Below are 13423 nucleotides of genomic sequence, written 5' to 3' on the forward strand. Positions count from 1 at the left end.
ACGCGCGTCCTGACCAAAGTTGATGCAGTTAGCACGAGGCACGTGCAAGGCGATTATCGCTTAAAATACAACAGACACAACACCTCCAAGAGCCAGGCAGCGAGAAGCATAAATATCTGTACACCGAAGAACTGAAGTCCAGAGACGGAACCTTTCCACAGGTATAATGTTAAGTTGTTCTTTTGCAGTTGCACTTGAATAATGCTAAATCAATTTGGCTCTGCATGTGCGTTATCATGTTTCCGAGAATCGAATTATGGAGGCCACTTTAACGGCTTCCTGACGACAGAAACACCATTGAAAGTTGAGGACTGAAAAAATAAACGGGTACAGCACATGCTTTCATGCGTCAAGTTATTGAATGTTCTGCTGGACTGGTAGCACCTTTTTGTAAACAAAGGAAAATTGAAGGCCGTATACTGGCCCAAGCACCGAACGCGCCGAACTCGAGACAGCTAAAGTGAAAATGCTAACAAAAAAATAGCATCCTTCTTTACTTGCACACAATATCGCATTCGATTTTGTGCTCACAGATTTTGTTTCAGGCAATGAGCGTGTGCCTGCACGGAGGTGCATTGTGTCCACGTTGCCGAGTGGTGTCGCATTTGACGAGCCTCCGGTACCTAATTGTTGCTAAAACACAATACATCGACCATGAGTACTTCAACATAAAAGCGATGGCTTCTAGCTCACTGCACTAGTTGCTACAGAGAGCATATCAACGACATCGGCCATGAATATACCTGATTTCCTTATTCTTCTGGGGTTTCTGGTATCCGCGTACGGTAAGCAAAGTGTCTCAGATATTTTATTCAAATGCTCTTAAGCCTTAAAGATCGGTAGCATTGCACACTTGCTGAGGTGATTAAATTTGACGCGCGTGCGGGTTAAGTGTCGACCACAACAGCTAGAAAAGAAGTGCCCAGCAGGGATAGTTTGCTCACTCCCATTTAACTGCCAAGTGCGCTTTATTTTAGGCTTAAAAAGGTCTCATTTCTCTGCTTTACACAGTGACAAATTAAGTGACTGCTATTTTGAGCTTCACTTTCAGAAATGTCTCCCAAAGACTCCTTATGCAATCAGAGTTCCCGTCGCCCTGAGGATTGCTACGTTAAAACCAGCTGTCTTCGTCTGTAAAAAATGCTGCACTAGGGATTCCTGATTCATCAACACCATAAATTAAAATATTATTAATCTATGCTGTTCTTGGTTTCTCTGACTGTTCGCTTCCTTAACATGTATGCAACAATGAGCCCCTCATTTTATATCCTTATCTGCTCAACAGCATAATGAGGACCTCTGTTCTGGAAGTCTCGATTCCATAGGAACCGTAAAGGGTTTCTAACACAGCTTCCGCCCTCACCGTTCGATCACGCTGCACGTGACTATAGCAATAATATTGTTACGAAGCAGATGACGAAGAAGCGGGCTGTGGCGCGGCACGGAGCGCTCGAGCTAGGCCCGCAGCCATTAAAATCATACTTCATCGGTCATCATGTCGTTCAGTTCCTTGGCTTGCCGCCACGTATCATTTGGTGTGAGGTGCGGGGTACATCGCCATCCTGGTCCCTGGAGCACCGCCGCCTTCTACTCGCCTTGGTCGTCGGCCTAGGGTACATGGACTCCGCCGCCCGGCTCCCCCAGCTCTACTTGACCAGAACTGACCAGCGCCTTCCCCCCCCCCCCCCCCCCGCCCCATCCCCAGCCCCGAACATAATACACGGCGACCAGGACCAGACCCGATATGACCCGACGGCCACCAGAACCAGACCCGTTATGACCCGACGACGACAAGAACCAAGACAGCACCCCCGCCCAAGCTGCACGGCGAGTCTATAAACCTTGACCTTCGGCCCTGGGCGACCGACCACTGGCCCTGAAGCTCCGGGGGCAACTCTCCATCAGACCAGCTGATCCATCGTGGTGGCAAGCCTTTCATCTTCTTCTATCCTTTCTCATGCTTCAGAATTCACATAATCGATTGGGACGATCGCTCGGTGGCCCTGGGTAATGTTACGAAGCAGATGACGAAGGAGCGGGCCATGGCGCTGGACGGAGCGCTCGCGGTAGGCCCGCAGCTATTAAAATCATATTTCATCGGTCATCATGTCGTTCGGTTCCTTGGCTTGCCGCCAAGTATCAATAGGGACGCCTTACGTACGCCGCTATAGAGGAGGGCGGGGTGGATGAACACTCTCAAGGTTAAGCTACGTGCAATTAAATACTCCTCAAATTAGAAGTTTTTACAGTCGCCGCCTTGTCTTTAGTTGGTACAGCAATATGCGCGAAATACGGAGCGTTGGCTCTGGTGCCAGGAATAGGATAAGATTATTTTCTTCTTTGTAATCAGTGCCCTTTCAGGTTATAAAGATTACGCTACTAATTTTTCATTCACCTGCTCCAGGAAACAAAACAGAATCTTTAAAGTATGATTGATTTAGTTACTGCGACTATTCGCTTCCTTCATTTCTGTTGTCATAACGAGCTTTTCTTTTCCCTACAACGATTTCCTCAAGGGCAAAATGACAACGGAGAAGAGTCGCGTCCATCTGCTTCGATTACAAAGGAGAGGCCTATATACACTGCTTGGATGGCCTATATACACTGCTTTACGAAATGTACTCCGGTCCTCTACTCGTTTTTGAATATTTGTTTCTTCACAGATGCTCGTAAGGGCAGAGATGTAGGATAGAATTATAGGTGGTCGATACGCAACATCAGTGCCCGCAATAATGTTGTCATAACTACGCACTCTGTTAAAGCTAGCCCATTAAATGTTTTTTCTTCACCTTTCTTAATGGCTTTATGAGGCCTCTACCTAGGCGTGAAACAGCCACTGCACCTTTCCTGTCCAGGAATCTGATTTTCATTGCAACTTCGGCCTTTCATCCGCTCCTTTATCTCTTTTCTCACTGCGGGGTAGGCGTGTGCACCGAGAAATCGAGAAATTCAGAAGCCACTGCATGTTTGCTTCCTTTCCATTTTTCATTCTCTTGCTCCTGCCTGATCTCACGGTGGTGTTCAGATGTTAATCGAGAATTGACGGAGTCAGTGCGTCGTTACACTGAGGCTCAAACGCCTGTGGTCAATTTTTGCGATGATCCTAATGATAACGCAGTAGTACCACACATCGTATCGATAATTAGTAGCCTATTGAAAGTTCTATAAGAGGCTGCTGTTAGGTAAAACGAACTAGGATACCGACTAGAAATTCGGAAGTAAAGTGATCGGCGAGAAACTGCAATAATACAAACCTGCGTTGAGAAAGGCACTCGGCAGACTGCTTTGGATGTGTGTTATGAAGGATGGAGAATAGGCCACATGCAAGTGCGAGCGGCGGCTAGTTGGGAAGATGGACATCATGAAGGGCGAAACATTCCTCTTAGCGTATATTCGCAGCCTAAGAGGGGAGAATGTAAAACATTTTTAATTTGTTAATCTGTGTACACCGTGCCACAGCGCAAGAAGTTATATGCGAAGGCTCCCTACCTATGCATGTTAGTTGTCGTGACCATCAAGCGTCCGTGGAACTAAGCAAGTCCCAAGTGGAGAGTTACTCAGCCTGCACTCACTCGCACCTTGCACCAAGCACATCCACTTTGAACATGATGCAAGCCCATAGCAATCAGGTGGTCATTGCGGGTGCAGGGCTTGTGCCCCACGCAATCTTTCAAAAAAAAAAAGAAAAGAAATCTAGGTCACTCATGCCTGCAGAACAGAATTGCTATATACCACAGGGATAGTTAGCTAGCGCTGGTAATCCGCATCCCAAGGAAGTAATTGGCATTGTTTTAGTGGCCGGGCGTACAAAATAAGCAAAAACAGCAAATATGTTTCAACTCTCAGTCATATGCGCATTGTACGACTAACCTCCGTCCATATCTGAACGAATATTCTCATCATTCGCTAAAATGCTGTATCAAATACATGTTAATTCTGCTTTTTAATTTTTTTATTTCTTACCCTGAGGCCGAGCTCACTGTGACACAGAAAAGGTATATAATTCATAATTTTGCCGTTTCAAATTGCGCTTGCCGAAATTGGGCTGCCTTGATAAGAGCTGCTTTATTCAAGAAAACGCCCAGAGTATGAATCGTAGTTTATATTGGTTGTATTGTTTTATAACTGTATAAATGTGTGTATGTGTATATGTGTATGTACGTATACAGTAATCTAACATGGTGCCGCCACTAGGAGCCATGAACCTTATCGTTTGCTTTCACTACGGAAGAAACAAAGCAGCACGGAAATGAAGTTTGGCGACTTCGAATATAAATAAGCTGTTAGGGCTGGAGGTTAATAAATAAGGGCTTATCAGCGCACAAACTTCTGTTCTATGCCTTCTGAACCCCGTCACTTAAAGGTGTTTGATTTTTTGCAAGAGCGCTTGTTTCTTTTTTCAAAGATAAAGCTTGTCATCGATTCAGCTACCCAAAGTTCGAATATGATTCAGTTTTAAGATAACTTTGTAGTGCTTTTTCTTCCAGTACTCTGTTTGCTGAGTTATGGAAGTAGGGAAAAATATCAGGAAATTGTTTGTGCAGCATATTACAGGGCAACGCTAAGGTAGGGATTATGGAAGAGCAAGAGCTGTGGTAATATGGTAGGAAAGGCATAGGTTTCAAACAGATATATCCTGGTTGCGTTGAACTTGCTCTCATGTTACCATGACAATGATAACAAAGATACGTGTTTGTGGTTTATGGCTTAGGGGGGCTTAACGTCCCAAAGCGACGCACACTTTTAGGGACGCCGTAGTGAACGGCTACGGAAATTAAGACCAACTGGGATTCTTTAACGTGCACTAATATCCCACAGTACCCGACTCTCTATATTTTCGCCTCCTTAAAAATGCCACCACCGCGGCCGGAATCGAGGCCGCGTATTAAGGGCACCAGCCGTGCGTATAACCACTTACCCACAGCGGTGGGCAGAGAGGTGGGATGAAATAAGGCAAGTATTCGATTTCAGCACATTATTTTGCACCCTTGAGCTGAACATAGAGAGACAATCAGCATTCCTTGATGCCGTGCTTGTTGGACGCTTATCAAATGTGATGTAAAATATTTCAGGAGAAGGTCGTACGCAGCCATGAATTATGTCCTATGAGCGTATGCTTATTCTCTGTCCTGGCGATTGTATGCCTTGTGTTAACGAAATCTTCCCTCGCATGGCACATTCCAGCGGAGAGTCACAGGACACCATGGAGTTGTCTGCAGCCACCTGCTGTTGGCCCCTGCAAAGCAAGGTACCGGAGTTGGTACTATGATCCCTCAAAGAGGGCCTGCAAAGCATTCACATACGGTGGATGTCAAGGTAACTCCAACAGGTTCAAAAGCGAGGTCGAATGCCAGCAAACCTGCTTGCGTGAGTATCGCTTTTAACCAGGCTTTGTTACCTGCAACAAATGTCCAAGTTGTTGCACGTTGATCCGTCCCTACCTGTTTAGCGAATATGCTGGAAGAATGACTTCAAGATATAACACAAGATATCACAAGCTCTTAAACGATTTCAAGGCGCACCTGAAATAGGCGACTGAGTGATGGTATCCTCTCTGCTAGAAAGACGGCGAGATATAACAGGATCATATTCTTGTGATTCTTCAGTGCCACGCTGGCAGACTAATTAAAAAAAAACTCATAGCCCTCAGACACCAGCACTTTTAACGTTCACATGCAGCAGCACCTAGCGAATGTTGTAAAAGCCCGGTGCTGTCCCTGTGTTGATCAGTATCGTGTTCTGCAGTGCGAACAGAAAAATCTTACCTGCTACCAGTTTCAATCCTCGCTGCTGAGCGCAGCGACGAGTGAGAGCCGCCGCTGCTGCTCTTTCCTCGTTTTTCTTCGTTTGCTGCTGCTGCGGTTGGGCGTCTACGCAGATTTTGAGAAAAACTGTTGTTATTGCGCCCTCCGAGAAAGGCACATGCCTACGTGTGGAAATGGTCAAACGTGTAAACGTCAAAAGTAGGTAATAGACAGAATTTTCTTAAAAAAGAAAAACAAAGAAAATAATAGGAGAACAAGAAAGCAGCACTAATAAATAAAACAAACCGAGTAGTTTCGTAAAGACAACAGAAGGAAGGGGAGGAAGCGGAATCAGTGCATCCAGCTGAGAGTCCATCCAGAAGCCGTCAAAAAGTTGTGAACAGCGGAGCGAACTATCTTGTTGCTGAAGACGAGCTGAGTAGTGCCAAACGAGATTATGTTTGGAGTAGTCATCAACAAAAGTAATTTTTTAAAAGCTATTTCCAGCAAAATTATTCCGAGTGATGCGAAATGGTGACAGGACAGAAAGAAATGATCCAACGTTTCGGGCTCATTGCAAAATGAACAGACGACTGAGGAAGAACAGCCAGCTCTATGCATGCAACAGTTTAGGATAAGAATCCTGCACCTGAGACTTCTCAGGCACACCTCGCACTGATGTGATAGCCTGTGCCGTGGGTTCCACTTAAACTTTAAATCCCGAAGTTGTCAAACGAGATGAAGGGCGAATTGCGGTGCTTCAACAAAAGAAATTTTGTGAAGGCTGCACCCACTCATAAAAGAGAGCAGGGGAGTAGGGGAAGAGTAGCGCGCTCGAGGGAGACGACGCTGGAAGTCTGCCGCCGACTCATTCCTCAAACTTCCACTGTGTCCAAGAACTACAAAAGCCTAATTTCACGGATATGAGCAGGCCCGATATCAAGAATCTGAAGATGCAAAGTGGAACTAGCAGAAGATGTCAATGCAAAACAAATTCAGTCACTCACCACGATGACGCGGCACTGCTGAGGACGTAGCCTCGCGGCGGCATGTATCATAGCCAAAAATTCCGCAATGAAAATGACAGAGTTATCATGCAAGCTGTTGGGTCTGGGCCTCCGAGCCAAGAAACGGTCGAGGCGACGGTGAGTCAAAGGACGTTTATGTACAGTATGTACAAGGGCTTTTACATGATACAAGGGCCAAGAACTTGTTGTTGGGCTAGTTGGTAGTTATTCATAATTAAATTCAAAGGCGCCAAACCATACGCACACACACACACAGGAGAAGAAAGACGAGACAGAGCGCCAAGAGCGTCACGGACTAGCACAAAGAAGGGCGGCCCCGGCGGCGAGCGTAGCGCCGGCGTGATGGCTCTTCTGCTGCCCGTCTGCTACTCGGGCTCAGCGCGGCTCCGTTTTTATAGCCGCCGGTGTCCGTCGCGGCAGCCAGCCGTTCAAATCCTCCAATCAGGTCACGGCCGTGGCCACCGTTCAAATTAGACGAATGGTCGAGAGGCGCCCGGCCGTTGAAGGCTTGCAGAGAGGAACGGGCGGCCGGCAAAGCGTCGTAGTTCGAACCGACGGAGAGGAGGGGGGAGGAGGAAGGGTCCGCGCCCGGCGCCGGCGAGGCGGAATGCTTCACGTTGCAAGCCGCGACATGTCCAAGAGAGTCTGGGCCTGCTTTGTGCGACGGCGAGCGCGCGGCGCTGGTTTTCAGAGAGGCCAGCCAGCGAAATGTGGGCGCCGGCACAACAAAGCGAAGAGAAAAATCCCAGTCAAGCTGTGATAATTCAATACCAACCATGGTTTTTCCCCAGACTGCGTAGCAGCAGTGGCACTTGCATTCAAGCGACGGGAATCACTCCCAGTGGTCATGCAAGATATAAACCAGGGTGTACAATGGAATAAGCTTGGCATGGTTGGGACATGTATCATCAAAACATAAATTAAACATTTCCAGGGAAGGACTGGATGGAATAAGGCAATACACATCAACCAACAACGGAGATACAACCGACTGAACTTAAACGACCCGCGGCGTTTTGTAGCGCCCCCAATAAATGGGAAAATTAATGTGGCAAAGCAATGGAAACTGGGTTGAACATTATAGTTTTAGAGACGTTTGAACGGTAAACTATGGAATCCGCAAGCCCAAAGGAAAGACGCGAGTCTCAGAGTAAAGCACGTTTATTGCCACAAAACTAATCAAGCCAAAGCAAAACAAGATGCGCTTCTGCTAGCCTAGTGTAGCTTCCTCTAGAAGAAAAATACTCATCTCTCTTTAGGTGGCAAAAAACCCTGCCAGTAGTAAGATAGGATTGTCACAACGCTTTATTGATATATTGCTGCATCATTCAAGCGAAGCGAACGTGGAAGCTAGCAGGATGATTACAAGTGTGTAACGCAAATATTGTATGGTTAGCGGCGATGTGAGAGGAAATGATTTTATAGCAATCCGGACTTAAAAAGAAAGTGCCCCTCCGATGCTCGACTGTAGGAGCTGTTACACGCACCGCCTTGTGGGCCATGGAGCTTCAGCAGTTCCGGATTTCTTATTATGCCTGGACGGCTACAGCAAGCCACAGCAGCATTTTGGCGTTCTGCGAACTTCGCTGCTGCAGCAAACGCCACCCGAGCTCTCGTCAATACATAAACGGGCCACGTGGGTACTGGCACGCATGATATCGGTGTGATTCCAAGATCTGTGCTGCGGACGGCGCATTCGCCGACGCGCCTCAAGTGCAGAACCAGCTCTGAAGCGCTATGGCTCTGAAAATATTATTCTGTTGGTGGAGGCAATATGCTCATTTTGAATAAAGAATAAACACACAAATTATATTCCTTAATCCACATCAACGATGAAAAAGAAGAGTTGCTGGCTGTTAATCTTCATCGCCATACTAGCAATGTTAGCTGCGGAAGGCGCATTCAACGCCGAGAGCCGGAGCACTCAACTAAGGAGCGGGCTGAGAATAGCTAACCTTCTATTATCTCTAGACAATTACAGCAGCCCAAAGCAAAGACATTTCTAGTCTCCTTCATAGTTCGCTCTACCGCACATGCGATCAAACGGCTGAACAAAGGATTAATTCAATTCCCGGTATAGGGTAGCGGAAGGTGCACAAAATGCAGAGTTTATTGTTTCTTTTTATCATTTGCTTTATAGTTTTCTATTCTTAGCAAAACGTCTCCAGTAATTGCTTTAACTAATACTTGTTGCAGATTTTCACTCAAAAATATATGTCACTAACACTTTGCCTAACGGAACAGTGCTAGTCACATAGGCGTATTTGAAGTTAAGTTGTTAGCTGGCTGGAAGTGCACTTGAACAAGCACTGGAACATTAGCCTGTTGACCATCAGATAGTTTGCTCGCGTCGTGTAATCCCCGCTCATATGACACGCCTGCTGCTTACGTCACATTGTATGTACATTGAAAGCCTGAAGGGTTGCCTCGTGGAATCTGCAACTCAATTCCGACTGACACCATCTGCTTACGAAACACCTCCTAAGAGAACGGCTTTTAGAGTACAATACCAACTCTCGGAACGAGACTCTGCTCCAGACATAAGAGCGTACACTTCTATGAAATATCCTTTCCATGCTCAACATATTTGCGATCCACGCCTGCGAGCGGAACGACGGCAACTGCAGCGAGAGTAATTGGGATCCTATCGATGTTATGCGGACTGTTGGCGCCTTATATTCATCATGTAGTCGGCTGCTTATGTGTCGTGGTCACAGAATGTCTGGGATTCACAAATTCTTATATCTAGGCATGGACGCTGATTCAAACGAGCAGGTTTTCACAATGCTTGCGAATTAGTTGGTCCTATAAAAAACTCTAGTTTTCTCCTGTGTTAACAAGAACAACCCTATTTTATGAAATTTTGACGTTCAAAATGTTTACAGTGCAAACCAAACAGACGCCAATTATTTGACTCAGCATGATCTGCGCTAGCGTTGTCATATAGGATTTTGACTGGTGCCAGACGTTCCGAAACTAAGGCGGCTGCTTTGAGGACCAAAATTCAAGACCACTGCAAACATACCTTCTTAAGGCATGGTTTTTATAGATGGAATTCAGGAACCAGCTAGCCCTGTCCAAGGTGTGTTGTACCGTTTCACAATAATCAATAATCCGCTCTATATATATAGTTTATAAGTTCGGATCCATCTACTGCCAAGAAGCGCCCATAATTTAGTTAATTCGTCGCTCTCCCCCTACCCGTCTTTTCTGCATTCTAAAAAGCTTCATGCAAGTTTCACTTGTGAGTTTTATTGAATAGCCATCATAATCGGTAAGAATGAAACAAAATGTAGTATGTCCTGTCATCTCAGAACACTTTGCATGTCAGCCGTTACATCAAGTCGGAAAGGTGACGTTAAAGAGGCAGTATAAACATAAACTAGGGCGCTTCAGAAGGGCTATTTGTCGGCTTGGACAAAACTGGCGCACCCCGTACTGCTACAAGGCTCTCGCAATGTGCCCCACATGGAATGATAGTTATTTACTCTTGAAGTTTTCTTTTTTTTTGAAGGGGGGGGGGGGATTAATTCAAGTCATGCTGCCTAGGAAGCATCGGCTGCTTGGTCGATTTAAACTTAATGTTTATGGGAGAGAATAATGCGTGAGGAATGAAAATTTGTGCAACTTGTTTGGTGTTTGAGGAAGATTACTGCGCTGAAGCACCATTCCAGCTTCAAAATATATCCATACGCGAAGTGATACATGACCTATCTATATGTGGAGTTTTGAAAATTTCTCCAAACAAGAAATCTCCTCTAAACAAAGATTTGCAGTCCCGTGCCCAATGGGATCAAGGAATCCTGTTTACAGCGAACAGCTGAAATCAAGCTTATTTTGATGATATATCGGCCTATAGATTTTAGGTTTGTCTACTGTGGCCGGAAAATAACTCCGTAGTCAAAATTGTCGCGTTAGTAACATATGTACACCTTAATACCAACCAATAGAGACCTCTGCTCAAGCAGGTCGAAATGGGACGGACAATGTATTAATACGTTTTGGCGGGCTAGTTGGTTAAGCATCTTGAAAAAACAGCGCGAACGAAGACGAGCACAAAGACAAGGAAACGACGACACAAGCGTGAGCGCTGTGTCGTCCGTTTCCTTGTCTTTGTGCTCGTCTTCGTTCGCGCTGTTTATTCAAGAATCGGACAGTGTAGCTGCCGGAGAACAAATTTGTTCAAAGGTTCTTCCCAAACGCTTCCTGCAGTTAAATTTCATGTGTGTTTTCGAGTGAGTTTGGATGATACTGAATCAGAGGGGACCACGACTGCGCCGGCGTCTTCTTTCAGCCGCTCTTTAATAATATGAGACTCGCCGTGAAATTTTTTTTATATTGTTGATGATGTTGCCAAGAGGTTGCTGTAACGCTTCACCACCTCCGAGACAGATAGCAGCAATAAGGACCATCGAAACACACATCAGAATGTGCAGTAAAACCTACTCAGACGGAAAGCGTGAGAAATTCGGCGCACTGCGCCTGGAACGCTGCTGTTGTCGCGAGGTTAAGCTCTCTTCAAGAACTCGTATCTGTAAAAGATAATTTCCCCCTTTTTAATTTTTATTCCAGAAATAACGCGCGCTGTATAAGCACGCATGTCCGCCATCGAATTTCTCATACTTCGATATGCATGAAGATCCAGTAACCTCAGTACTCCACAACATAAGTGCTTCATTTCGTTCAGTCTCAGTGTTATCGCTTAATACACACCAATTTAGGCCGCTGCTAAGCGCAAGCTAAGTGGTTGCACGCTGCATGGAAAAAACCGATTTGGAGAGAGTTTTCATTTTTAAAGGCGCAAAAATAGCAAAAAGAGCAAAAATACTGCTCTTTGTGAGAACACTAATAAGCTAACCAGCACTTACCAAGAATCTTGTCCGTCCGAACTTGAACCGACGAGTGGCCTAACAAGGCGCCGACAGCGGCGCCATGTTAGTTTAAACTAAACCATAACACATGGACAACTGCAAAATTAGCCTGTCAACCTCGAATTTGACCATGCACAACCCGATGATGGCCTCCGATTCTGGCCCTGCCAATTTCTAAAATTCGGCCAGGGCCACCGTAAAAATTTTTGACTTGGTTTATTTCGACGAAAATCGATGTCCAACCATAATTAATTGTGCTCGACGCGATGCTGGCATCTAGATTTCGGCCTGGATATTTCCACAAGTTCGCCCGGCCGCCCCCGAAATTTGACCTTGGCGGATTTACACCAAAATCGATACCGAATCATAATCGACCGGCCAACCCGATGGTGGCCTCGAAGTTTCGCCAGAGCCATTTCGAAAATTTGGCCCAGACCACATTATAAATGTGATCTTGGCCGATTTGCACAAAAACAAATTTCGAACATCAAGTGGTCCTGATCAACAAAATGGTGCCCCCCCCCCCCCCCCAAATTTGGCGGCGGTCATATCCAAAATTTGGACATCCCCGAAGTTTCACTTGGCTGATCTAAACCAAAATCGATATGCAGTCATAATCGGACGTGCCCAACACGATGGTATGCTTCAAATTTGGCCTGGTTCATTTCCGAAATTTGGCCCTGGCAGCACCCGAAATTTCACATCTACCGAATTGCACCAAAATCCAGTGCTTTCGCACAACAGTCGGTTGAACCAAGTTAAAACCTTGACACTTTAAGAACGACAAAACGCTTTTTATAGAGAAAAATGTTTACTGGACAATTTGTCGTAAATAAGTTTTTTTATTTTTTCCAGCTGGAGTTCCTGTTAAACCAGTCTGCAGCCTTAAACCAGCAAAAGGAACTTGCAAGCCGCGAGTTTATTCATGGGCATATGATACGCAAGCTGGCCGCTGTCGCTTTTTAGTGAATGGTGGCTGCAAACCAAACGCGAACAGCTTTCGAAGCTGTCTCCAGTGCATGGACAGATGCAGAGGTAAGCAACACGCGTGAATTAAAAAATTCCGTTAGTTGTATTTTTAACAAACACGAAGCCCTTCTCTTCATGCAATAACCAGAAAACAGCGCGCTGGATTGGAAAGCACCGCAATAATTTTGGCTTCGGAAAACAATAATTTTGCCTGGAGCTTTTTCAGTTTTTCCTGTCCTGAATGATTGTGTTTCGATACATTTCCTTTAGGAATGCAACCGAAGAATGCACGGAAACTCTGCTTTAAACTCACTGCTGAAGTGATCGAAAAATACGGCAATGTTCTCCGCCCCATCGTAGGAGGACCAGAGTAGGTTCATCTATGCACACCTTCCGGAAATAAGGCGATGCTTTGCTATGCAATAAAAGAACTTTGTTCAAATCACATGTCTCAAGTATATTAGAAAAAGTCTGGTTCTGATAATTTATTCAATATGGCCAGAGCAAGTGGGTACAGCATATTTGAACTAATGGTGCTTACGGCACCAGAACTGAAAAAACTATTTAAGTATTGGGCTCGTTCACTTATTAGCGGATTATTAGCTCACAACTTTTGGTTTTAAAATATTCAATCAATTGCACAAAAACCTTCACAGCCTTCTCAGAAACTTCGTAGTTAAAAAAAAATGGTTCTCGTCCCTGTCTCCGCAATTAGCAACACAGCCCTTGTGGTGTTGGCAGTCGTAACGTTGTGCACAGATGCACTCTCATAACTGGTAAGTGCTTGTGCTACTAATATTACTACTGGGGT

At 45.4% G+C, this 13423-nt stretch overlaps 1 protein-coding gene across 1 annotated transcript; it reads left to right on the forward strand.

The window, feature by feature from the left end:
* Positions 1–733: 733 nt before the first annotated feature.
* Positions 734–12986, forward strand: LOC149331172 (amblin-like). The gene is made up of 4 exons (XM_089555408.1): positions 734–785; positions 5185–5367; positions 12499–12678; positions 12883–12986. The coding sequence occupies exons 1-4, from the start codon at positions 734–736 to the stop codon at positions 12984–12986; spliced, it is 519 nt and encodes a 172-aa protein (XP_089411534.1).
* Positions 12987–13423: the final 437 nt, after the last annotated feature.

Source organism: Amblyomma mixtum, chromosome 8 (assembly GCF_055824585.1).
Source record: "Amblyomma mixtum isolate Tamu chromosome 8, ASM5582458v1, whole genome shotgun sequence".
In the NCBI taxonomy this organism is placed as follows: Eukaryota; Metazoa; Arthropoda; class Arachnida; order Ixodida; family Ixodidae; genus Amblyomma; species Amblyomma mixtum.